This window comes from Balaenoptera acutorostrata, chromosome 9, assembly GCF_949987535.1.
Source record: "Balaenoptera acutorostrata chromosome 9, mBalAcu1.1, whole genome shotgun sequence".
In the NCBI taxonomy this organism is placed as follows: Eukaryota; Metazoa; Chordata; class Mammalia; order Artiodactyla; family Balaenopteridae; genus Balaenoptera; species Balaenoptera acutorostrata.
This window is the reverse complement of record NC_080072.1, coordinates 3,220,751-3,247,500: the sequence shown is the minus strand read 5'-3', so window position 1 is coordinate 3,247,500 and position 26,750 is coordinate 3,220,751. Positions and strand designations below refer to the sequence as shown.

The window sequence follows — 26,750 nt, the reverse complement described above, 5'->3', positions numbered from 1 at the left end:
AAGGTGGTTGGGACAGGTCAACGCTAAAACCAGGTAACCAGCAGTTCCACTCCTAAGTATACACCCCAAAGAACTGGAAACAGGTGTTCAAAAAAATATCTGTACACAAATGTCCACAGCCGCATATTTACAACAGCCAGAAGGTAGGAGCACCTCAAGCGTCCATCCACGGATGAATGGATACACAAAATGTGGTCCATCCACACAAAGGAATATTATTCAGCCTCCAAAAGGAAGGACACTGTGACACCTGGTCCAACAGGGATGAACTTTGAGGACATGATGCTCAGTGAAAGAAGCCAGACACAGAAGGACAAATACTGTATGAGTCCACTCATACGAGGTCCCTAGAGGAGTCAAATTCATGAAGACAGACAGTAGGATGGTGGGCGCCAGGGGTTGGGGGAGGGGAAGGGGAGCGAGTGTTTCATGGGGATGGAGTTTCAGTTTGGGAAGATGGAAAGTGTTCTGGAAATGGACGGTGTGATGGTTGCCCAAGAACGTGAATGTACTTAATGCCACTGAGCTGTACACTTCAAAATGGTTAAGACAGCACGCTGTACGTTATCTACATTTTACCACAGTAAAAAATTAGAGGAAAAAAGGGATGAAGCACTGATACATGCTACAGCATGGATGAACCTTGAGAATATTCTTCTAGGTAAAGAAGCCATTCACGGAAGATGACATACTGTAGGATTCCATTTCTAGGAAAAGTCTAGAACAGGTAAATCCTTAGCGACAGAAAGCAGATTGGTGGCTGGAGGAGGGGAAACCCAGAGGCATTCTCATATTCCGCCCCCCCACCCCCCGGGGCAGATGCTGATACATTGGTGCTGCCTCAAGGCTCCTGTGGCCAAGCACTGTCATCTTTACCATTTGTACTACTTTCCCCCCAAACAACGCCAGGTTTCCTCCTCCTTGAAAGACAGCTCTCTCCCTTGGCCATCCCACAAGTGTGCTCCAGCCCGACCCCAAACTGCAGGCGGCGCAGAGACCACCTCTCAGGCGGGTCCTCTGGAAGACGCTGGTCTCCATCATCCCAGCTCACGTTTGGGCAGTGGGTGACGGGGACCCATAGGGTGAAGCAAGCCAAGGGGTTCCGAGTGCTCCATGCAAGATGGTCCAGCGCTTTCGGGACAATTACGAGCATCTTTGACCAGAGGGGGCCTGGCAGAGAAAGAATCACATCTTACCTGGAAGCATCGAAGCTGTCATAGGAGCCGACCGTGTAGTGCCGGAAGAGTTTCTTGCTGCGGTCTGCACGAGTTTCTGCAGAGAGGGAAGAGAGACATTGTTTAGAAAGTCACGGTCCCCGAACGCTGAAACCATGCGAGGCCGGCTGGGCCCCTCATTTATGTGACCTACGAAGCGTGAGACCCGCTCTCCTGTGGAAAGATCTGGGAGGAAGATGAGGCCTTGCTCTGTGGCCTAACTTTGCAAACTCTGGGGGATGCAGATGAACCTCAAGGCTGACTACTGAAGACTCATGAGCTCCATTCCCAAATGGAGGCAAGTCCCAGGGTCCCTGGCTGGTGCAGGATGCTCTCTGCAAAGAAGACAGGGCTCTGCAGGTTCCGGCCAGAACAGCAGCAGGTCCACTCAGCACACAGAATCCGCGACAATGGTACTCTCAAGTGACGCTGCCGAGCCGTCTAGCAACTCCGAGAACCTGCGGGTGACTGCTTTGGGAGAAAGGAAATGTTTATTGTTATTTTTCCTGATTATAGTTGCTTTCTCCTAGAAACAAACAAACAAACATGATTAAGTTCCTAATTAAGTCCCCTGCTTACTTCCCTTACTCAGCAAATTGCGACTTAAATTTCACGGGAAATTATATGAATGATATAATTAGACTTAATCGATAGCTCAGAGCTGGAGGGAAAAAAACCCACAACAACACAAATGTAAGACATACAGCAGCTTATGATTTACTGTTTAGATATTTTCCCCCAAATAAAATCTCCTGGGCACTCTCTTTCCCAAACCCTGGAAAAAATACAGAGAAATTATGTGATTGGCTTCAGGAAAAATGGCTCAAACTCTCATTTAAACCCTGTGACCCTCTCTGCTGTCAGTCTCCTTGACACCACCTTCCAAGGTGAACGTGATTTTACTCAAACCCAAACGCACGTTTTCGGCTGAAAAGTGAACACACGCAAGGGCACTGAGAAGGGTTGCGCTGATACCTCTCGGCTCCTTTCATGCCCAGAGGCAGCCTGTGCAGCAAAAACATACGCTCCCTTTCTACATGGTGTGGTGTTGCCTTTGGGGGGCTGGGAGGAGCAGCTGTCCAGCGCAGGACTACATTTCCCAGCACCCCTTGCAGCCAGGTGTGGCCACGTGACCAGCTCCCACCAATGGAACGCATGCGTGCGTGCGTGCGTGCGTGTGTGTGTGTGTGTGTGTGTGTGTGTGTGTGTGTGTGTCCCTTCCAAGCTTGGCTTCTATGGAGGCCAGGGAGCTCTCCCTAACCTCTCTTGCTGCTTCTCCCAGCTCAAAGCTAGGACTCCCAGGCTTAACAGGATGATGGGATCCTCAGGGATTCCTGGCAAAAGCCTGGGTCTCTGAGCATTAGCTCTTAAAAGGAGCAACAAACTTGTATTGCCTTGTGCTACGCTCTAGGGATTTGCTTGTTACAGCAGCTCGTGATGTCTTAAAGGACCGGCGGCCGGGTTCTCAATGAGTCAGCTCCCCCTGCCTCTCTGCCCCTTTCCCATCACTCCACCGGAGGCTCCAACAATACGAAAGTGACAATTCCCTGAACGGTGACAACATCTTCATCACCATCTCGGTCCCTGACACTAATTGAGTGCTGACTGGGTACCAGGCCCTGTTCCAAGTGCCGCTCCTATACTCACTCATTTGTCTGTCACGGCCCCCAGGGAGAGGGTGTACGTGTCACTCTGCAGGTCCCGCCAAGTCCAGCCAAGTGTGGCCCCTCTGCTTTTGCTCCATTTCACGCCACCCTTCCAATCCCTCTGCAGGACCTTGGTGTCCTCGTTGTGGAGTGAGGCACTCGCCTCTGCTCGGCGTGTCTCTGCTGTGTCATCACTGTCTTTGAGACAGGCTGGGACCTGGGACCCCTCACTGGACTGTTTGCCCCTGGACAAACGTCTCCTCAAGCAACAGATACAAAGAACAGATACAAAGGACCGGGGACCCCTCACCAGAGGGTTTGCTCCTGGACAAACATCTCCTCAAGCAACAGATACAAAGGACTTGGGACCCCTCACCGGAGTGTTTGCTCCTGGACAAACGTCTCCTCAAGCAACAGATACAAAGAACCTCTAAGGGACTAAAAATAAATCCGCGCTCCCAATGCAAGGGGCGTGGGTTCGATCTCTGGTCGGGGAACTAAGATCCCACATGCTGCACAGCCAAAAAAATAAAATTAAAATTTAAAAAATGTCACTGTGGCCAGGGGAGGGGTGGATGTTTAAAAAAATAAATAAAATAAATAAAATAAATTTAAAAAATAAATAAACACTCACATGCACAGTTGGGGCAAATTATGAACAACAAGATGCAAAAAGATCCAAAAGCCCAACTGCCACTGCTGAGGTACAGGGAGGGAAAGCAGGGTACAACGCATGATCCCTGCACACGGCACCACCAGGGGGTGGGCAGACCACCTAAGCCCCTCCTCCGGCTCGGCCCACCGATCTGCCCCGCCCTCGCCCCATTTAAGGAGCCAGCTCGCCCCCCCCCCCCGCTTGGGGAGCAAGCAAGGGAACCTGTTTCTTGTTCTCTCTTCCTATGCTGCACCATGAGTCCCAGTAAAGCTTTGTCTGAATTTCTCGTCTGGCCTCATCAATTTCTATTGATTAACGAGTCCAAGAACCTGGGTCAATAACATCTTCATCCTCACTAACATTTATTGAGTCCTTCCCCTGGGCCACAATGTGTGGCCATCTGGGCTGATCCACTCCCACTTGCTGGTCACAGCAGCCCAGCGAGAGAAGTACGACGGTTGGACCCATTTTACAGATGGTGCTGGTGAGCACTGCCGATGCAAAGGCACATCCTGCTATACAGTAGGGGCAGGGTGGGCCCCTGGCGGGCGGGCAGGCGGGCTCCAGGACCCAGGCTCAGAACCAGCAGGCCGCACCAGGGGACCCCTGGAGAGGACCCGAGTCTCCGTGCTCTCTACGGGGCTCAAAGGTGGGGATTTGCCCTTATTTCTCTCTGTATCACCGCTGGTGTTTAACTCCTGGCAGATACCCAATGTCAGAGCTTGCTGAGCCAATCTCAACAGTCCATTGCAAATCAGCAAATAGAAATACACTGCACACTGTCAGAGTGGCCCGAGGGCATTGATCCAGCTGAGCTGCATGCACATCCCCTGTGCCTGGCAGCCAGACCCAACGTACCCAGGTGTTCCGTGTCCCTCTTCCCCTCCTCCCTGGCATTTTGCATTGCATACATGTTCAAATCTAGTTACCATTTATCAAGTCCGCCTGAAGGTCAGGCCCTGTGCCCCAAATGCAGGAATTAGACGGATGCTCAGATGGGGTGGGGCCTCAGCTCTGTTCTCTGGGGCTCAGGATCCTGGGGGTGGGGTGAGGATAAAGCTAACAGATGCTGACTTTCCACGGGCTGGGCTGAGGGCCCCAGCAGTCAGACAACTGTGCGGGGGGTGGGGGCGGGGAGCAGGTGGGCCAGGCAGTACATCTGGCCAGGCCAGCCCTGTGACATCCATGTTGAGGCCACATATGGGCTGGGCCCGGGAGGGGTAAGTGGGATTGGAACCTGTTTGTAGGGTTAAGCAGAGTAGCTCGTGAAGCCACTGAATGACCGCGGGGAGGGGCTGTTAATTGTTATTAATTGCCTGTTGCTTAAGCCCCACGTGGCAGCTCTGTGCTTGTTGCCCAGGGAACCGCTGGGCCCTGAGAGCTGGCAGGTGCAGGCCCTTGGCTGAGGTCGGAGGTTCCAGATCGAAGGAGCAGAGAGTGTAGTCAACGTGTGTGTGTGTGTGTGTGTGTGTGTGTGTGTGTGTGTGTGTGCGCGCGTACGTACATGTACGTACCTGTCCACATCTTTGCCAGAGGAAACAAATGTTTCAGAAAGGGACTCTTTCTAGGTCAGTTAGCCAGTGGTTCCCAGACTTTGGGATTTCATGGACCAAGAAAATGTTAAACAAAAGAGGGAAGGGTGGAGACAAACACGGGATTTAACAAGTTATTAATCTGGCCTTAAAAACAATGGGTTCCCTTCCACTACCATAATTGTCTTATAAGAGAAAGGGGGGGCTTCCCTGGTGGCGCAGTGGTTGAGAATCCGCCTGCCAATGCAGGGGACACGGGTTCGAGCCCTGGTCTGGGAAGATCCCACATGCCGTGGAGCAACTAGGCCCGTGAGCCACAACTACTGAGCCTGCGTGTCTGGAGCCTGTGCTCTGCAACAAAAAAGGCCGCGATAGTGAGAGGCCCACGCACCGCGATGAAGAGTGGCCCCTGCTCACCGCAACTAGAGAAAGCCCTCGCACAGAAACGAAGACCCAACACAGCCAAAAATAAATAAATTAATTAATTAATTAAAAAAAAAAAAAAAGAGAAAGGGGAACTTTTGGAATCATATTATCTCTAACTGTTTTGTGAAAAACTCTCTCTCACTGCACAGGCCTTCCCTGTCCTCTGGCTTCTGGACACAGTCAGACTTCTGCTCTGAGATATGGCCCCGAGGGACAGGAAAGGGTCCTGAGGGACAGCATCACTGCCACCATCATCATCACCATTGCTACCATCATCATCTTCATCACAGCATCGTCACTGTCACCACCATCTCCACCACATCATCACCTTCACCATTATCATCACCATTACTACCATCATCAGCTTCATCACAGCATCATCACCATCACCATCACCATCATCACCATCACCATCATCACCATCATCATCATCATCATCACCATCATCACCATCACCATCATCACCATCATCATCACCATCATCACCATCACCACCATCACCATCATTACCATCATCACCACCATCATCATCACCATCATCATCACCATCATCACCATCATCATCACCATCATCATCACCGTCATGACCATCATTATCATCCTAATCATCACTGCAGCTTTGCTAAATTATCTCTTTTCTTTAGTAAATGAGGTCTTTCACCTTATTTGTTCTTCCCACAGCAGCCAGGGCTAAGTGGATTTCTTGTCGCTGTTTTGCAGAAGTAGCAGAGTGCCATGATGAGGGATGTGGGCTCACAGGCTAGACTGGCTTGAATTCAGAGCCCAGCTCTGCCGTTTACTGGCTGCAAGTCACCAGGCTCTTCATTTGTAAAGTGGGGATAATAATAGTTCCTACTCACAGGGAAGTGATGGAGGAGTAAATGCATTCATACAGGGAAAATGCTGGAACGGTGCTTGGCAAATGGAAAGTGCTATATTACCTGGTTATCGCTGTGCATGTAGGATTGGGATCTTCCACCTTCCAAGGTGGCCCTCGAGGTCACACAGCGCACCAGCGCACCCACACCAGGGTCAAGCCCTACCCGCGCCCCGAGTGCAGCAAGTGCTTCAGCCGGCGTTCCAACCTCATGGCCCACAGCTGCACGCACACCGGCGAGGAGCCCTACGCGGCAAGAGCTTCAGCCGGCGCTCCAACCTGCACCGGCACGAGAAGATCCACATGGCGGGGCCCAAGGCCCTGGCCGTGCTGATGCCGGGGGCGGCCGGGGCTCTGGTGGCATCCCGGTCGGCCCCCACCTGGGAGGCTGAGAGGGAGGGGGATTGGGGCGGGGGCAGCCGCGGCGGGGGTGTGACCTGGGAGGCCCAGGAAGGGAGCCGGGGAGGTGCTGGCGTGGGGGTGGGGCACCGCAACACGGGAGGAGCAGGCATGCTCACTGCAAATGAAAGTGAGCAGACCCCCAACTCTGTGCCTCCCCAGCCTGGCTGACAGCAGCCAACAGCTGTCGTGTTTCGAAACATCCACGCAGGGCCCCGTGTACTCTAAGTGCTTTATCGGCAAGAGCTCAATACTGTTACTATCCCTGGCTTACAGCTGAGGAAGGTGAGGCTCAGAGAGGCTGAGTGAGTTGCCTGAGGTCACCGAGCCAGCAGGTGGCAGGGATACTGCACAGTACAGCCTCCTGGGTCAGCATCCCCTTGGGGCCCTGGGAGGAGGCATCTTCACCAGCAACCTGCCCATGGCCCACGGAGGGCCAGCTGGCCTTTTTCTGAGATGTGCTGAGGTCTGGATGCTGAGGAAGGAGATCTCGGCTTTCTCACGGGCCGTGAGGTGGGAGGATGTGGGGTGTGGGCCACCAATGGCCATCACACCACATCATGGGGAGAAGTAGCTAACGAATGCAGCCCGCACACAGTGGGAGGCTGGGGGACAGAGGGACACAAGCGGCCTGATGCTGAGAATCCCTGGATCTTGGCCTGTGGTGGTCATGAGGGCTACTCGTTCAATATTTCTGTCTTTCCTCCCTCTGGGCATGTGGTTGGATGGATCCCTGAGATTCATTTTGGCCAATGCGTTTTCGGAAGAACTGATTTACTTCACTTCCTGGGTGGATGGAACATTTAATTCCCAATCCAAAATTCCTCCCCCGCCCCGCCTCCCCTCGCCCCCTACTGTTTTTCTGTCCATGGGCATGGCAACCAAAATGTTTGAGACAGTGGTTATTCTATCAGTCAGGGTCCCTAGGTGTGCCCCCTGGGACACATGACAAACAGGTGGTGTGAGTGGGAAATAAACCTTGGTGGTTTTAGGCCACTGAGATCAGGGGCCTGTTTGTTACTGCAGCCTTCCCTGGCCTAAGCTGACCGATGCAGACCACGCATGGCCTTCTCTGTCATGTGAGCCAGTACGTTCCATGTTTTGCTCAAGCGTGGCACAGCTGGCTTTCTGGCAACCAAAACAGTCCTGGCAAGTGTAGAAAGGAAGCCCAGACAACATCAAGGCAGAGGCTGAGTTTGGCCCCTTGTCTGTGAGGATCTCACACCTTCTAGCAGAAAATGGAAAACCACACAACGGATGACAGGAATGCATCCCATCGGACATGGAGAGAGCACGGCACACAGCACAGGCCTCTACATGTCTCAGAGGAGGCCTCTGGTTACGACAAAGGAGACAGAAAAACCAGTCAACCAAGAGGGAACTATTCACTCGTTTGTTTCCTAAGCCACGTAGAAACTTCTCAAAGGCAAGAACCTAGTAGTTCACAGATAGGCCCACCACCTGGGCCAGGTTCCAGGCTCAGTGCTTCATACAGCAGGTGCTCAGAAATGTCTGTAGTCCCACTCAGCTTGGAGGCCAGCAGTCACTACTGCTGAATGATCTGAATGATCATCATCTCCTGAACCTCTATACAGAATGAGCTTCAAAAAATGTAATCAGGGGCTTCCCTGGTGGCGCAGTGGTTGGGAGTCTGCCTGCTAATGCAGGGGACACGGGTTCGAGCCCTGGTCTGGGAAGATCCCACATGCCGCGGAGCGGCTGGGCCCGTGAGCCACAATTGCTGAGCCTGCGCGTCTGGAGCCTGTGCCCCGCGACGGGAGGGGCCGCGATAGAGAAAGGCCCGCGCACCGCGATGAAGAGCGGTCCCCGCACCGCGATGAAGAGTGGCCCCCGCTTGCCGCAACTGGAGAGAGCCCTCGCACGAACCGAAGACCCAACACAGCCAAAAATAAATAAATAAATAAATAAATAAATAAGAAAATCCTTTAAAAAAAAAAAAATGTAATCAGGTGATGCCATTTTTCTGCTTAACATTTTCTGACAGTTTCCCAGTGGAATTCGAGTCCCATCCTCGAGCCCTCCGATGACACAGGCCCGACGCTACGCAGCCCTGCCTTTGAACCCTCCTCTCCCGTTGCTCCCCCCCACCCCCCCGCAGTCACTCCACTCCCGCCCTATTAGCCTCCTTTTTGTTCCTTGAACATGACAAGCTCGTTTGCACCTCAGGGCCTTTGCACTTGCTAGACTCTCTCTGGGACATTCCTTCCCCAGCTCAAAGTTCACTGCACTGCTGGGTCCCCAGCTCCTACAACACAGCCTGGCATACAGTAGGTGATCAATAGCTGTGGAGTAACTGAACAACGGGACAAAACCCACACGCGCTTGGACCCTTTGTTCTTATCCAACGTGGGCACTGTCACCTCCTTGGGTCTGACTGTGAAGAGTTGAGGACATGGCACAGAAGTTGAGTTTAGTTCCGACTGCCAAGGGAATGGAAGTAGCCGTTCTACAAACTGAGAGACTGGAATTCTAGTCCTGACCTTGGTGGTGATGGCGTGGGACCTCACTCTGCCGCTCTGAGCTCTCATTTACTCAACTATCAAACCAGATGTTTGGACGCTCTGGCTTCCCAACATGACACACCCCTCCGCCACCAATGCGACTAGGGACGTAACCCCCTTTCCCAGGAGAGGACCACGCAGTGATTAAGCTGATGGGCCCTGAAAGTTTTTCTTGGAATATGGCCTAGAAAAATCTACATTGAAAGGGGGAAAAACACCCTGGAAATTCCATTCCATATACCTCTTGTGACTCGTGAAAGGGAGTGACAGATCGCATGACAAGCTTCAGATTGTCAGCATTTAAAATAGCCCTTTAGGCAGAGCGGCTGGGAAGAGGATCCCATCTAGCTCGCAAGGAAGCCAGGATGGGGCACCCAGGGAGATACTAATGGCCTCTGAGCCTCGAGTGTGACTGTTTATGAAGAGGGATCTTCTCAAAGAAATTTATTAGGACTCTGAAAGGCCAAAAAAGAATTCAAAGGACGGCGTGGGGAGGAGGTGGGCTGTTGGGTCAAGGGACGGCCGTGGGGAGAGGCCAGAACGCCAGAGCAGGGCCAAGACTGCGTGGGCACGCCGGCCCCGATCTCCACCCAGGTCCCACGTGGGACGGTTCCTCTGCTCGTGAGATGCCACAGACAGGAGAGGCAGGAAGGAAGCCTGCATCTAGACGAGGAAATGTGAGCTTAAGTCCTCACTAGCTGCAGGGCCTGGGCAGGAAACAACCTCTCCAAATCTCAGTTTTCTCATCTGTAACATGGGGCTAGCAGCAGAATTGACCTTGGCCTTGTGGTGAAGGTAGAACACCGTCACGCGTCTAAGTCCCTTCCCAGGTGGGCTGTCGGCCACAGTTGTCCTCCAGGAAGACGTCTTGGTCTTCCCTCTCTGAAAGCATCCTTCTGCCCCCTGGACAGGGCAGGACCCCAACCATATCTGTACACAGAACCTCACGCCTTGGTCAGAGCTGCCCGGCCCGGCCCATCAGACCCCCTCCTGGGGACCTGGAATAGGAGTGGCCAGTCTCTGCTCCCCGTGGGAACAGAGGACACCTCCATTCATGCAGAGAGGCTGTCACTGTGGGAGCACTTTGTGGGGTGGGGGAGAAGCGAAGGAGGGAGACTAAGGCAAGGGGCTCGGGGCGGTGCTGAGGCGTGTGTGGCCCTAGAGAGACGGCTGAGCTGGCCTGGCTCCTCACAAGCTACCCCCGCATCCTGCTTCCAGAACCTGCTTCCAGGACCGGGGGAGGCTGGACCCCACGTCCCACCCTCGGGGTCCGGGAAAGGCCGCTGCATCCCTGCGGTGGAGGACCTTTCCTCCTCTGACCCAGCTCACGCGGGTTTTAGGTTTCTTGGACCGCAAGAGCGCTGTCTTTCGGCTACTCTGTCGCTCTGGGTAGGAAGTCTCGTTACCCAAGCGGATGGTGGCAGCACCGCTGCATCTCACCCCGGGGCCTGGCTGGGGGCCCGTCCACCACGGCGGTGCTGCCGGCCAGGGCAGCCCCGGACACCTGCGCCCAGGTCCTACGTGCTGGTATTGACTGGGACAGCACCTGGCCTGCACAGTTCCAAACACCCCCGGGGGCAGCGTGCCCTCAGTGAGGGCCACCGACCTGGCCACAGGCCAACATCCCTGGGTTCACACGACCAGACGGAGGGCACTAGGGATGCAGGGGGTCCAGACATCTCCCCTCTCTGTGATAAAGACCCTGGATCGGCCACGGACGGGAGGCTGCGTGTAAAGATGATAAAACACTTCTGCGTCGCACGGCCTGGTTCATCCCCGACAACTCAGCGTGCTGGGGGGACGGGGTCCTCCTTCAGGGCCTCCAGCTAAAGCCCAGCCCAGTGACGCCCCAACTCTGGGCCCATAAGACCCTGAGCACAGAATCCAGGTGCGCCCACCTGCACTGCTGACCCTCAGGCCTCTGAGCTGATTTCGGGCTGGGGTCCAGAGCCGCCTAGCTGAGGTCACTCGCCGCGCAGCACAGAAACGCAGAGAGCTGGGGCCTCGGCTTCCTTCAGGGCCCTGCCTGGGAGTTCCTCTGGAGCTGAGCCTCAATCCCACCAAAAGCAGAGACAGAGACAGAGAGACAGAGACGGAGATGGAGATACAGAAAAAGACATAGGGGGAGACAGTGAGTCAGAGATAGAGGCAGAGAGAGACAGAGAGACACCCACAGAGACAGAGAGAGACACAGAGAGACAGAGACACACAGAGAGACAAAGAAAGAGACAGAGAAAGAGAGAGACAAAGACACACACACAGAGATGGAGATACAGAGAGAGTCAGAGAGAGAAGGGAAAGTGGTCCCTGGGCTTCCCAACCCCATCACCAGCTCCCCTCTGCTCCAGCCCCTCCCTTGGACTCCACGCCCTCCTGGCTGTTATTCTCGGCCCCTCACCCTGAAGAGGCAGAAAGGGCAGTGTGGACCCTTGAGCAGGCGGGGTCCCACTCCCTCATCACGGCAGCGCCTGGCCGAGCTGGACGGGCCGGGCCAGCCTGCGAGGTGGCACTTCCTGCCCGGGCACAGGGCACAGGGCCGCCCAACTCCCACCCCCAGCTTCTCATCCACACGCCTCCCTCCCATGCCGGCTCCAGCGGGTTTTAAATCAGACACTGTTCGGGCCACGCCCCGGCTGGAGAGCCAAAGGCAGGATCCGAACCACAAGGAGGAAAGAAATTACTGATGGGGATGGAGACAGAAATAACTTTGCTTTTTTAAAACCAAAGATGCCGATGGGCTCCATGCAAAGCGGAGAACCACAGACAGGAGTGTGGGGAGAAGCCTCAGTGGGCACAGGCAGGCTGGCGGGACGCGGGTGTGGGGGGCTGGTGGCATCTCCAAGCTCACCATCACCTCCCGCCCGGGGCCAGACCCCAGGATGCAGAAAAAGGGGGCAAACCGCGTGAAGGGCTGGCTGGAGCCTGGGCAGGGGGCACGGAGCTCGCAGCCTGCACAGCCCAGCTCCACCACTGCGGGTCAGGGCGCTGTGCTGACAGGTGCCCTTCCCACCGCTGGGCACGGAGATCAGGGCCTCACCTCTGAGGAACACTGGCCGAGGGGCACGACTTTGATCTGAAGCCACTTCTCACGCTCACACCACGGCAGCTTGGGTCACTAGTGCAATCACTACCTCAGCTGCAGATCACTGATCCAGCACCTTCTAGGCGCTGGACATTGGGCTCAAGGGGGAGGGGAGGGAAAACAGGGACCCTGCTCTTCAAAGATAGCCAGACTTCACTCCATACCCCCTAAGGATGGAGGATTAGCTCCCCGTGGCAGCTGTCACGAATGACCACAAACCTACTGGCCCAGAACAACAGAAGTCTATGACCCTACAGTCCCGTAAGTCAGCATTCAGCGGGGGTCTCTCTGGGCTAAGATCAAGGTGAGGGCGGGGCTCGTGGCTGCAGGAGGCTCCTGGGATGAACCTGTTCCCTTGCCTTTTCCGGCTTCTAGAGGCGCCCCCAGTCCTTGGCTCGTGGCCCCTCCCTCCACCTCCCAAGCCAGCACCAGCGGGTCGAGTCCTCAAATCCCCATCACACTGATTCTGAAGTCTGCGCCTCCCTCTTCCACTTTAAGGACCCTTGGGATTACAGGGGCCTTCAGGGATAACCCAGGATCATCTCTTCATCTTGAAGTCAGCCGGCTAGCAACCTTCATTCCATCTGTGACCTTACTTGCCCTTTGCCATGTATCCGGACATAGTCACCTGTTCCAGGGATCAGGACACAGACATCTTCGGCCATTATCTGCCCACCACGACCGCAAAGAGACCATCCCTGTAGGGATAGCACAGCGGGGTAAAACTTGCTCGGAAAACTGTTTAAACCCGTCTTAGTTAAAGAACTCAGAATCTTGCTCTCTGGTCAAAAACTGCCCAAGTGAAAGAAAAGTACTTCTCTAGGAAGTGTATTTCCCTGTTTGCGGGAGCTCAGTTCAATTTCTGACTCTGCAGAATCATGGTGAGACCCAGGTGCTTCCTCTGGCCCTCGTCCTCTCCTCTGTGCAAAGGTGGATAAATGGTTCGCTCCGTGCCTGCGGCCGCTACACAATAATTCCTCCTTCAGAGAACGGAACCAGGCTCTGTACAGACGACGGCCCTTCCCCTAGGGGCCTGCAGCCCCACCTGCCCTGGGACCTCACTCTCTTCCCCTGAAGCCTCTTGGTTTCAGTAGTAGAAGCCGCCTCTACGGTGGGCTATGTCACCAACATGCAACTGAGTCATTGGTTCTATTTATTCCCAGCTCCCTGGAGTATCGCTCTGTGCCCCCCCAGCGTGTGTGCACACGTGTGCCGTGTGTCATCGGGAAAACCGGCCCTGTGCTCACACAGTTGGGTAAGGCCCCAGCGGCAGGGGCTGCCGTAAGTTTTCAAAAATAACCATGTGTCTTGAATTCCCTTAGAGTGGGCATGGGGGTGTGGGCACGGGGACTGCCAGCCGTTCCCAGCCCCGTAGGGTCCCAAAACACACTGGCACTACATGAGAGCCAAACCTACGGACTCCAGAAACCAAAGGCAAAGGAAGGTGCGGGGATGCGGCTGATTTTCCTTCCCAGGATAAACGGAAAGCACTTCCGAGAACTGGGCACTCCCAGCACGCTTGGTTTTTTCCCTTAGTCATCCCAGCCAGTTGACCATTGTGTTGTAAGATGACAAAAAACACCTGGAGAATTAACAGTAGTCGCATCGCTGAGCAAAGGCTGCTCGTGTAGCTGTAACTTCACGAGTGGTCTTCCTGCCCCACACCAGGCGCAGCTGTGAAGCCCTCACAGAGCCTAGAGGCAGTGGGGCTCGGGCACCCACCAGCCGAGGCCCACCAGCACCAGCTTCATCCACTCAGCCTCGGCAAGATAAGCCCGTGCGCCAGGTAGCCGAGGGTGCCCGTGGCCAAGGGCTGTGGCCGTGGCTCAGCTGGGATGCTTGGTAAATGGTCAGAAGGCAGGAGGGCCCAAAGGGAGGGAGAGGCCAGCCTCCCAGAGCAGGGCTCGAGGACGAGGACTGGGGGCAGGACCACAGGTGCATCACTGACGCCATCATCGTCCTGATCCGTGGACATCCATCGCCCGCCACCACCATCACAGGTGACACCCAGTGGCCACGCGCTGTTCTAAGTGCGAAACACGTGAGCTCCTTGCAATGCTCCAGCGACCCTACGCCCTCAGCAGTGGTACCCTGCGCTGGGTCGGTGAGGCGGAGTGGCAGGTGGGACTCCAGCCCAGGTGGTCCAGCCCTGCAGCTGTTGTCCTAACCACTGCCCTGCACTGCCCAGCACACCTGGCAGCAGAGCCCGCTCTGCCCTGTGCCGAGGTGGCCTTCCTTCTGACCAGCACCCTCTGCCAGCCACTCAACACCTATTTCTAAGCACTGTCTCCTTTCCCTCTATGGGGACTGGGTAGCCAAGAACCCACTTCCCCAGCCATCTTCCAGGAGCAGTCACGTGACCAGGTCTTGGCCAGTGAGATGGGAGCAGGTGTCTGCCGGGGGGGGGCTTTCCTTCCCAAACCAGGCCTCCCCAGGGCATGGCCCCCTTTCCCATCTGGATTGTGGAAGTCAAGCCGGCTGAGGACTGAGGCAGGAGGAAAGAGCTGGGTCTGGCCCCACCTTCCTGTTGGGTGGGACAGGGAAAGCCCTGTATTTAGATAGCAGCTCCTGAGGGTTCTGTTTCTGGAAGCCAACCCAGCACCATCCCGACTGCAAAGACACATCTTCTCTGGTTTAGTCACCAATGGTCCCATGAGACAGGCGCTGTTGTTACAGGGGAGGAAACCAAGCACAGAGAGTTTAAGCGACCATCCCAAGTCACACAGCTCACGAGTGACGGACTGGTTTTCAGGTTGCTCTCTTAACGCGTCTGCTGTCACCACCTGGCAGCTCCACGAGGCATGTCTGTTCTACCAGGAGAAGACCAGACACCGTGGGACAACCTGCAAGATGCTCAGCTCGTGAGTGGCAGGGCTGCGGTCCTAACCCGGCTCAAGGGCATGCCACGCACTTGACTGCACCCTCCCCTTCGCATCTTTTAAAGAAAAATTTTTTTTAAGATTTCTTTTTTGGATGTAGACCATTTTAAAAGTCTTTATTGAATTTGTTACAATATTGTTTCTGTTTTATATTTTGGTTTCTTGGCCCCAAGGCATATGGGATCCTAGCTCCCCGACCAGGGATCGAACCCACATCCTCTGCATTAGAAGGTGAAGTCTTAACCACTGGACCACCAGGGAAGTCTCCCCTTCGCATCTTTAAAGGACAAACCTTCGAGATGAGTAGTTCCCTGCAGAAGATGATTTACGAGGCTGCCCTTGAAAATTACTAGGGAATGTAGGAAACCTGGACCCCAGGCTTTCAGATTCAGGACCCCCATCTGAGAATGAGCGGGACTTGCCCAAGGCCACGGTGCGGGGATGCACCTCCCGACACCAAGATCCCCATTCACTCACTGGACGTCTCCTGCCCGGGCACCCGGCGCTGGGACCGGGGGTCTGAAGCTCTGCTTTGCCCACCTCTCTCCCCGTCTCGCCGATCTTGGGCCAAGCGAGGCTGGGACACCACTGGAGGGAAGCTGACTAAGCTGGGTTCCTGGCCACGTTTCCCGATCTCCACCCTCCCAAATTGGCTGGACAAATGAAAAAAGCTGCTGGCTGTCAATGAGTTGCTTTCTACTCTAGTAATTAGAATGTTTTTTTTTTTTTAAAAAATCAGCCCAGGCGGCTCCGTGGAAGCATTTATACCAATACACGGAGCCAGACAGGCAGTTTAAATGGAAATTACAGTAAATGGAGGACTCGGAGCCGGATTGCATGCTGTTGCTAAGCTCGGCCGGAGGGTCCAAGCCAAGGAGGTCCTGGCTCGTCCTTCTCCATCACAGGGAATGCGCAGGGGCCGGGGGAAGCGGACCTGCCCTGGGCCCAGCAGCCCAGGGCTGGCGTGACCATGCAGAGGGGCAGAGTGTTTGAAAACATGCCAGGACCTGGAAAAGACTTTTCTGGCACTGAATCCAGCAGCCAGGCCCAGGGGGCCAGCAGCGCTCCTCCCTCTGTCCTGCCAGGATACCTGGACTGACCCTCCTTTTGCTTCCCCAGCCCACTGCCTCCGCCCAACGCCCGCCCCTCCAACATCAAGACCTCCCCCCAAAAAGCGTCACCTCTCAGGTCCCACTGAACTGCAGCCTTTCCCTGCCAACTGCAGCGCCTGGCACAGAACCGAGGTGCAGGGGAGCCCCCGCTGGGGAGCCCCTCTCTCCATCCTTACAACACCCGAGGCAGGGCTAGGCACCTCCCACCACCGGGGCCCGGAAAGGTGAAGTGAGATGCCCAAGGGCACACAAGTGTGGGCAGCAGAGCTGGATTTATACCCAGGAACCGACTGGGGGTGGAAGGATTCTTTTTAGTTCCTTAAAATCTTTTTTAGGGGCGCTGGCAGCTGAGGCTTAGGAAATAGGACACAGAGCAAAAGGGACCTGTTGAGCGCAAGGAAACCGCCCTGTTTGTGTGGGAAGGCAGCTGAGTCTTCCCAGCTCGACGTCGAGGCAGGCATATCTTGGGCTAAGCACGGTTCAGGACCAAGGGAGTGGACTGTATTCATCCCTAGAAGGAGCAGGGTGGGCTGGGGGGAGGGTTAAGTGGATCCCAGGGGCGCTAAAGGATCGCACAAAGACCCACCCTGGCAGTGACCTTACAAATGGTGCCAGCCTCTTAGGTACCCATTCCCTGCAACCCACCAAGCTGCCCCCAAAGATGCTACATGTCCCTGACAGACACTGGTGGGTGAGGGCCAGCAGGGGGGACCGGGAAGGGGGGGTCGCCGGAGCCTTGACCATCCGTGGCTCAATCTCTCTTTGCACACCTCAAAGTGACACCTGGGAGGGGGCTCCTTCAAGGAGATGCGTCTTATCCGACCAGGTCGCCAAGCTCCCCGGCCGGAGCCCTCGCAAGCCAGCCGTGTCCTCTGTCCTCCACTTCTGGGAGTGAGAGGGTGCGGTTGGTAACAACCAACTGTAGAAAGTGAAGAAGGCGATGCAATCTGAAAATACAGATGGTGTTTTCTTATCTCAACGGCTACGACGGTGGTCCACTTGATTAAAAAAAAAAAAAAACAGAACTAAAACCCACACTAGCCATGCCTTCTTTGAAGGAGGGCTGGCTGGACGGGTGGGGAGGCATACTGCCCTGGTCCAGTCTCGGGGGGAGGTACCATGCGGTTTGTCAGGGAGAACACACAGGAATCCTGGACAGATCTATGCATTTAAGTCACGGCGACACACAATGCCGTCGTCCGCCCTTGGAGTTTAGTAACAGTGCTTACTAGGAATAGATGCTCCAGTTGGTCTTAACCCCGCCTGGATGCTCAAAAGGACTCCTGAGAATACGGAAAGGGCCCCGGGACGCTAACAGCGCCCGAGAGGCCGGAGTCTGCCCGGGTGATTTGACGGCTACCTTGATCTTCCCTTCTATCTTGGGAGCAGTAGAAAGCCGTTATGGAAACAATAGCCTTCCCTGGTGAAACACAACCACCAGAAATACAGTGATTTTCAAACACACCCAGTGCAAAGCCATCGCCTACACAGCCAGCCACCCCGTCTCACCCAGCACCGGCAGACCCTGCCGCACCACCATCCCCGGCGGGTCAAGAACAAAGACTCAGCACATCCACCGGGAGCAGGTTCCGGAGACGGCACCGTACCTCCAAAATGAACTTTCTTCTTGAACCGGGAATTCTCAGCCATCATCTCTAACCTGGGTGTGACCATCTCACTCAGGCTGGTCCCACTGCTTGTCCGGGTCTATGCGGAGCCCGCGTCCACGAGGCCGGCCTCATCTGCTATTGTCTGTTAATCCAAGAGGAAAAAAGTTGCAGCCCTCTGGGGTCAGAATTGCGGAACAAAAGGGGGGAAAAATCAGAAGAAGAAGAAAGACGGCTCCGAGTGTTTAATCCACGGGGAGGTTCACAAATTTGACTTTTGGAGACGGCACGTTGGGATCGGCTGAAAATTCGGTTCTTTGACACAAGTTGTAAGCTCCAGGTTGGAGCTGCATCCTTTCACTTCCCACTGTACTGGGGATGGTTTTTTTTTCTTTTTCCTAGTGCCGGTTTCCATGGCAATGCATCAGTCACTAGTCTAAATAAGTACGGGTGAAGGACGCCTGGAAAACCAGTGCAATTACGCATGCCATTAGCGGGGAGAGGAAAATGATTCAACCCGGCGATTAGCACGGGGCCGAGGTAACACTTAGAGGGTGTTGTGACCGTTGTCCAGAGTAATTGATTTCTCATTTTGCGACACAGGTTTTTTTTCAGTCCCGGCAGTTTCTGAGCCCGGCGTTCTGCAGGGTGGACGGCCGGGCAGCGAAGTCCATTTTCGCCGCGCCACCCAGCTGAGCCAAGGCCAAAGGGAGGGACAGCATCTCTGTGAAGTTGGTCTTGGCTGAAGCTGTCCGTTATGCCTTCCTTTGGTCCATGCATCCCTAGTGGGGGGAGGCGGGAATGGGACGTGAGGCGGTTTGGAGGGACCTGGGGGGAAATTCAGCGACACTCTGTACATTCAGTGTGAAGGCTGGTGGTGAGCGGTCTGCAGGATGGGAGGCAGGGGCGGGGGGCCAAGCCTTGCTCCGGGGGGCGGGGACCAAGCCCGTCTCCTTCTCAGTGACATCCTCTCACCTCTAGGCTCGTGTTCGGGAAGCATCAATGGGGTAGAGCCTGGGCTCTGGTTCCTTTTTCTCATCTGTCATCAATTTCTTTTCTTAAACGGCTGCCACGAGCTCACTGTGTGTCCTTGGACACGACCCCTCACCTGTCTGAGCTGCAGGATTTCTGTTGGTCCAAAGGGTTGGTGATTCTCAGTCAAGGTTCTTTGGACCTCGAAAGGCAGGCCATATGGCCAGGCGACTGCCAGGATCCAGGTCCCAGCTGTGTCCCCACCGGCTGCATGGCCTGGGTCCAGCCTCTTATTTGTCAGACAGGGATAATAATAAATTCTCTGAAGTTGATTATCAATTAATTAAACCAGTTACTTATTAATTTGATAATTAATACATAAATTATTAAAATGGGATGTTAGGGTTGTTAGTATTTTTATTTCAGTGCTAACGTAAAGAGGGCAAAAATCCCTGCTCCCCGTACATTGGTGTGGCTTGACGCCACCTAGTTCAAGGTATAACTCACCCTCTGAGTCCTGTTCACGCAACCGTGTTGGAATAAATGCCCCATGAAGACTCAGAGATGAGGACACTGGCCCAGAGAAGTTAAGTGAGTGACCTAAGGGCACACAGCCAGGTAAAAGTGGGCCTGGAACCTGGGACCTCTTGCCCCAGCCCTGTGCCCGCGCCATGTCCCCACCTCCTGCCTCACACTCCCGGGGACGCGGGGCTCTCAGCTGACCGGTGGGGATGGAGACCAAGGTGGGCTGGGATGTGTAGGCCATGGGCTTCCTCCTACGAGGTAAAATGCGGGTCCCTAACTGGGCATCCTGGCTGATCTGAACGGCTCCCTGATCCTGCTACCCTGTGGCCCAGACCTAAGTGGACTCCTGCTTCTTCAGAGCCCCTTCCCTCCGCCCACAGATGACTGGTCTCTGGGCAAAGCAGGGGTCACAGAAACAGCCCGTGCCTGGCACGCGGAAGGCCCAGGGGCCGTGGCCGCCACTCCCCAGGAGGGAGCCCATGGGAGGCGGCAGTGGAGACAGGAGCGGGTTTTCCACCACAGCCCGGCCCCCTTCTCTGCACTCCATGTCACGCACATGGCCCTCAGCCCCAAGTCCCCTCCCGGGGTGCGGCTCAAAGGCTTGTGTCCTTGTAGGTGCCCCGTCCCCCTCGGAGGGTGATCCGCTGGGGCTGCACGCAGGAGGGGAGCTTCCATCTCCTTCCAGGTTGCTGAGCTGCACGGCAGGCCGACGGGGAAGCGGGTGGCGGGCAAGCCCCGGGCTCTAGGTGCAGGGCTGGCCATTCCTGGTTTGTGACCTTCGGCAAGTTTCCCACCCACCTTGAGGTTCAGCTTCAGGAAAAACGGGCCAGCAAGAACATGTCCTCTTGGAAGGACGAACTGAAAACCACGAGACGGCTGGGAGGTGGCTGCAGGCGGGCAGAGGCAAGTCTGACCCAGACACCCCTGTGCCCCCAGGCCTGTGCCCCACAGACGCCCCCATGTGCCCACGGAACACACGAACGCGCTGCAGAAACTGTAAAGTGCTGTGTGGCATCATCACCTGTCCAACCGGCTTATCACAAAGGTGGACGTGGCCCAGGGCGCCACACACACGCACGGGCGTGGTCCTTCCTGCTGACGCCTCCAGAGACAGCAAAGGATTAGCTCCGCGCCTTGCGGTCACCACGGCCTGGGTCTGCATCCCCTCCCTGACACGCCCACGGGTTACGGGTCTTTAGGGACGTTCCTGAAGCTCTGTGCTGCGTTATGGACTGAATTGTGTTCTCCCTCCCCTCAAACTCATATGTTGCAGACCTAACCCCCCTCCTGTGGGGTGGCATTTGGAGGTGATTAGGGTTAGAGGAGGTCATGGGGGGTAAGCCCCCACCAGGGGAGTAGAGTCCTTAGAAGGAGAGGAAGAGACCAGAGCTCACTCCTCCCGCCTGCGAGGGAGCAGGAGAAGACGGCCTCCTGCAAACCGAGAAGAGAACCCTCTCCAGAGACAAACCCGGTGCCTTGACCTTGGGCTTCAGCTTCCAGAACCGTGAGAAGTAAGCATCTGCTGTGTGAGCCCTGGTCAGGGCGGCCCGAGCAGATGAGACAAGTGTGTTCCCGCATCAAGGCAGTGGGGATGAACAGGGCGCCGCCTCTCGGGGGATGGAGAGGGCGCCCGCGGGGCTAGACGCGCAGCACCAAGGGCGCTCGCTGGCTGCGCCGTGAACAGAGCAGCTGGAGACTGCGCCCATCACACTCACGGAGCTTCCCGGGCGGGAGACGGAAGACACTGAGACGCATTTGCTTCTCTCTGCAGAACACCTGCCTCTAATGACTTAGAAACTGGCAGGACTGACAGTTGTGTGTTCTTGAGGCTCATATCACACACACACACACACACACTCACGGTGGGAGGGACGGAGCACAGGCTGGGGATTCAGAATTCTTCTCTTTGCAAAGAAGACCTAAAACTCAGAGCTTCTTTCCAGAACCCAAAGGAGCCCAGTGCACGCTCCTGGGATGTCGGGGCCCCCCTTCAGCCTGGTACCACAGGGCTGAGGTTGGACCCCTCCCTGGATCCCACCCAGCAGCTCCCTCGGCTCCAGTTAGCACCCAGGACTTTGGGATGCCTCTGCTCTCCGTGTAGAGACCCGGTCTCTCAGGTGGGCTCTGTGTTCCTTCCCGGGAGGACCCAGCACCTCTCTCAAGTCCCATTCACACGTGTCACAGCCAACAGGTGTGCGCGTCAGGGTGTGTGGGGTTTCCCAGAGTGTGAGCTGCTCACGGGCACACACTCGCTTTGCCGTCTCTGACGCTTCCTCCCTGGCACCCAGCATGGGCTCAGTTCTCAATGGGTATCTATCCCTTGGGTTTAATAAACAAACCAGAGTTACATGCAGGAGTCACAGGCCCAAATGTCTCCAGGCGGGCCGTGTGTAAAGGAACAGGCATCAGACAATAGGGAGCGGTGGGGTCTGGGGTCAACGGAATCTCAACAGTGTGCAAATCCTACTTTCCAGGAAAGCTCTGTTCTTTCTGAAAGCAGCTGCAGGTGGAATCGGGCTCTGGGCACCACCTTGCAATCTGCAGGGGCCCCGTTAGTGTTCTCACGGTGGGGGCAGTCCTGTGTCCTGGGGCTGGTTTGGAGGTCCTCTGCCCCAGTGCTGGAAAGTACTGTGAGCACGTGCCAACTGCAGGAGGACGGATCTCTGAGCTCAGATCTACATTCTTGTCACACAAGACACGGGGTTTTTGGCGTGGATCAAACACACACTGGATTCTCCAGAAATGCCAGCACCTTCAACATTAAGTGAAGAATATCCTTTGTTCATCTGGAGCCTTCCCATGATGCACCCCGAGTCCCCAAACCACACCCCTAGCGGCGGGGACCCTCAAGGTGTGTAAGCATATCAGGCGGCGTCTGGGGCAACCACGGCACCTCCCTGAGCAGAAGCATCCGTCTGACTACTGTTTTCCGGTCTGCTGGCCCCGGAGCACGCACACACCGAAATAATCCTGCACCGTCACGGGGCCCTTCCGTACCTCCCTGCCACCCCAGTGGGGATGTGCGCCCCCTTTGGTACCCTGTCTCCCTCCCACCCTTCTGCACCCTGGGAGGGGGGTAAGTATGGACACTGCATTTCCCAGACCCCTTTGCCAGGACAACAGTCAAAGGGGTTCTGGTGAGGAGATCCTGGTGCCAGGCTGCAGGGAACTGCCACTGCTCTGGTGTCCCTGGCGGGAAGGTTCTGCACACCCCGAGGAATGCCTCTTGGCTCTTTTTGATCCCCTAACCCAGGGGCTGCGGTGGCATCTTGCCATGAGCCGTCTCTGGGTGGCATCACCTGCCCCTTTCTCTTCCTCCAGCCCTTCCCATACTTTTTTAAAAAAATTTGGTTGCACCGGTTCTTAGTTGCGGCAGGCAGGCTCCTTAGTTGTGGCATGTGAACTCTTAGTTGCAGCATGCGTGTGGGGTCTGACCAGGGATTGAACCCGGGCCCACTGCATTGGGAGCGTGGAGTCTTACCCACTGCGCCACCAGGGAAGTCTCTTCCCGTACTTTTAACATTTTTTAATTTAAAATGTATTTTTTATTTTTGGCTGCGTTGGGTCTTCATTGCTGCTCGCGGGCTTTCTCTAGTTGTGGCAAGTGGGGGCTACTCTTCATTGCGGTGTACGGGCTTCTCACTGCGGTGGGTTCTTTTGTTGTGGAGCACGGGCTCTAGGCGTGCAGGCTTCAGTAGTTGTGGCTCACGGGCTTAGTTGCTCCGTGGCATGTGGGATCTTCCCAGACCAGGGCTTGAACCCGTGTCCCCTGCATTGGCAGGTGGATTCTTAGCCACTGCGCCACCAGAGAAGTCCCCCTTCCTGTACTTTTGAAACCAGTTTCCCTTATTCCATCCTCTCTGTTTGAAGCACCTGCAGAGGTGTTGTTTTTTTCCTGACTGGGCATTGGTTGATAAAGGGTGTGATATTATTTTTTTGGAATTAGGTGTATTGGGGGTTTTTGGGGTAAGAATTTCATCTAAAGAGAAAGGGATCCTCGCACATAACTGTTTTTATAAATGGGTGCATCGTGCTTCTTAGAGCTGGGAGACTGAGAGCTGCTGTGAGAGATGGTTTCTGAAAGGATTAAGAAGGACTGAGCTGGAAATACAAGTCAAAACCTCACCTCCCACCCCGCCGTACCTCAAAGGCTCACGGCACATTAACCTGGGGAGTTATTCCAAGAATCTCTTAGCTTCAAAGCAGGACCGATGACAGGAGAAGTGGCGGCAGGATACAATGGGCTCTGGAAGACTCTAAGCCTCTTGACAAAACAGGTTTGGAATAACCAAAGCTTTCCAAAGGACACCAGGTAGAGAAAAACCCCACCAATAACACTGGAGAAGCCCCAGCTTGCACTTTTCTGTTTGGTTCCTACTTTCCTTCTCTTGATATGACATTTTACGAAGTACCACCAGACCTCATGTGGGGTTAAAAAATATGCTAATGGTCTCCATGGCAGAGACACTGTTAAGTGGCCCTGAGGATCCCACCTCCCAGTGCGATTCCCTCCATGTGAGTGTGTGTAGGGGGACCTAGGACATGCCTCTAACTGGCAGGATATGGCAAAGGGGACAGGGTGTGTGCGATCACACGACTCTGTCATTTATGAGACTGCGGCGCCTTTCTCACTGCGTCTCTGTCTCTTGCCGGTGGGACGAAGCAGGTGACCCTCTTGGGGAATCCCACCTGGGAGGAACTGGGGGTGGCCTCTGTGTGCTGTGAGGGGCCCGCAGCCTCCAGCCAGCAAGAAACGGAAGCATTCAGTCCTACAAACCCAGGGGGCTCAATTCTGCTGACAGCCCGAGACGGCTTGGAAGGGATCCTTCCCCAGTCAAGTTTCCGATGAGGACACAGCCCAGCCACCATGCTGAGCAGAGGAGTCAGCAGCACCAAGCCCAGGCCTGACCCACAGAAATCGCGAGCTCATACGCGCACGGCGCAAGCCTCTCAGTTTGCGGTAACACTGTCATGCAGAAACAGCGTTGCTGTTTAGAGTTCAGAGCCATAGCAAGTATCTGTACTTGTGTAACACGATACAGCCATTCTGCAGGTAAGACTGTCCTAGACTCGAGTAAGTACAGAGACGAAGGAGGCAGACAGACAATGCACAAACAGCAAATCTAAGAGAGGAACAAAGGGAAGCATCTCCAAATGGTGGTTTGTTGAGCAGCTGCAATGGGCCAGCAGTCCCCTCAGTGCTGTTCTGAACACACTGGGGTCGCACACAGAGCCTTCTCACGGCTTAAGCCCCAGCCCGGTCAATGGACGCGTGGAAAAAACCTCAAACTCACAGCCAACCCTGGACCCCTCGTCGAGAGGTTATTATATAATAACCCAAAGGTTATTCATTCACTTGGTCAGTGAAGGAAGATCCAATCGGGGAGTGGTTTTTGGTGTGTGTGCGTGCACATGTGTGCGTGCATGCGTGCGTGTGTGTGCATGTTCATGAATATGCACAAACTTTCCCAAGAACTATCACTGCCAGAAGAATCCCTAAGCAGCCTCCTCAGAATCCTTCTGGATCTTAGCCGGGCTGTCTTCTCCTTTAATCTCCTAACATTTCCTTTTAGAAATTCAGACGACATGTAATTCAGAGGATTCAAGAGGCTGGAATTTCCCCAAGAAAGCGTGGCAACCAGATGGCTGCTGCTGACCACCCCACGCGAGTTGTGCTGGGGCCCCTGCGGTCAGGACGAGTCTGGGCAGCCCTGGGTCCAAACACCAGCCCGGAAGTGGCAGGAACCCAGGCTAACTCTGGGTTCAGAGACGCCACACGCTCAGTGTTTGGGAGTGGAAACCTCTCAGGGTCTATGGATGATCAGGTGGTGAACACTGGTCAGGCGGGGGCAGCTTGTGTGTTTATGTCCATGAACCCCCATGGGGCAGCTGTCCAGAGAAAATGAGTTGAGCTAGAAAGAAAAGCCTCCATGATAGTAAAAACCAAACCCAACACAAATTTCAGTCCAAAGGTAAGGAAACCAACACCTGCTGAATGCTGGCTATTATCACCAAACCCAACTTGAATCTGCTCATCCGCTCAATAAAGCCAATCTACTGACACAGGCTTGTGGTTAAGGAAAGTGCAGCGTTTATTGCAGGTGTCAGCCAAGGAGAACGGGCAGCTAGTGCTCAAAGGACCCGAGCTCCCCAGTGGCTTTCAGGGAAGGTTTTTTTAAAGACAGGGTGAGGGAGAGGATCTCGGGGTGTGTGATCAGCTCATGCACAATTCTCTGATTGGCTGGTGGTGAGGTAACAGGGTGATGATTTGGGAGTCTTGGTCATCAACCTTCTGGTTCCAGGTGGTCTGGGGTCTATGTGCTTGTGGCCAACAGTTTCTATCTGGTGGGAGTCTGGTTTCTGTAAAAACAACTTAGGAATGTGCATCAGACATTGGTTTCTAGGTCCTTCAGGGAGGACATATAGGTCCTGCCGCTCTGCTACACCGCTGATCTATTGTTTAAATTGCTACCAGCTCTCCTGCTGGATTGCTGTTCTTTGTTTCTACGTGGTCTCACTCCTCTGATCATTAACCCTTGGGCCAGACTTTCTGAAATTCAGGGAAGGTTCAGGAGGCTGAAGTTTTTATTTAAGCGAGAGGAGAGGAATACGCAGGGGTCTGTTACTGAGAAAAGCTGGTCCAGGGATTGATCGGTTTCACTACGTGTCATGAGCTTTCATAGATAAGAAAGGAAAAGGAAAATATTATGTTTTAGGAAAATACTATGTTTTGTGAAAATGGTGCTTTAAAGCTTGATTCTTTGGGGGGAAAATCCTGAAGCTCATTTTAAGACTCTCATTAACCTAAGTAACACAGGCAAAAATGAATGCTGTAGAGTGTACTAAAGGGAGTGATTTTTTTTTTTTTTTACTGTGAAATTTCAGTGAGTAAATGTTTTCCTACAAAATTCATAAATGCCACTAACACCCCAAACCAGCAACATTTAACTTATCTGCATCTGGTTCTGTGTCATATTTAACACGAATCATATTGCAACATTTGGGGACTATTAAAAACTGAGTTCGCAGGAGGAATTTCCTTGGATATCAGGGTAGGAACAGAGAGGGCTGAGGGCTTGTCAGTGTGCAGCGGCCCGGAATGACACCCCTCCAAGGCCTTTGCCGGCTGCCGTATCTCCGCTGCCACCAGATGGCTGGAGCTCCGAGCTAACGGGGTCAGAGCGAGGGCCTGATGCCTGAAAAGGCTCATGACGGGGCTGAATCACTCCGACCTGTGGGCATATTCACACGACCTCACCCCGAGGCAGGCCACTGTCCCACGTGGGTGTGGCGTGAGGGGAT

The 26,750-nt window shown here is 54.7% G+C and overlaps 1 protein-coding gene across 5 annotated transcripts in view; it reads right to left on the bottom strand.

Moving 5' to 3' along the window:
- The window catches only part of SHANK2 (SH3 and multiple ankyrin repeat domains 2), a 473,760-nt gene that overhangs the window by 109,767 nt on the left and 337,243 nt on the right, over window positions 1-26,750 (bottom strand). For all 5 annotated transcript variants that reach the window (XM_057553698.1, XM_057553701.1, XM_057553700.1 and 2 more), the window contains one exon: window positions 1,197-1,272. In XM_057553698.1, the coding sequence (XP_057409681.1) occupies window positions 1,197-1,272 (76 nt within the window). The remainder of the gene's footprint in view (window positions 1-1,196; window positions 1,273-26,750) is intronic.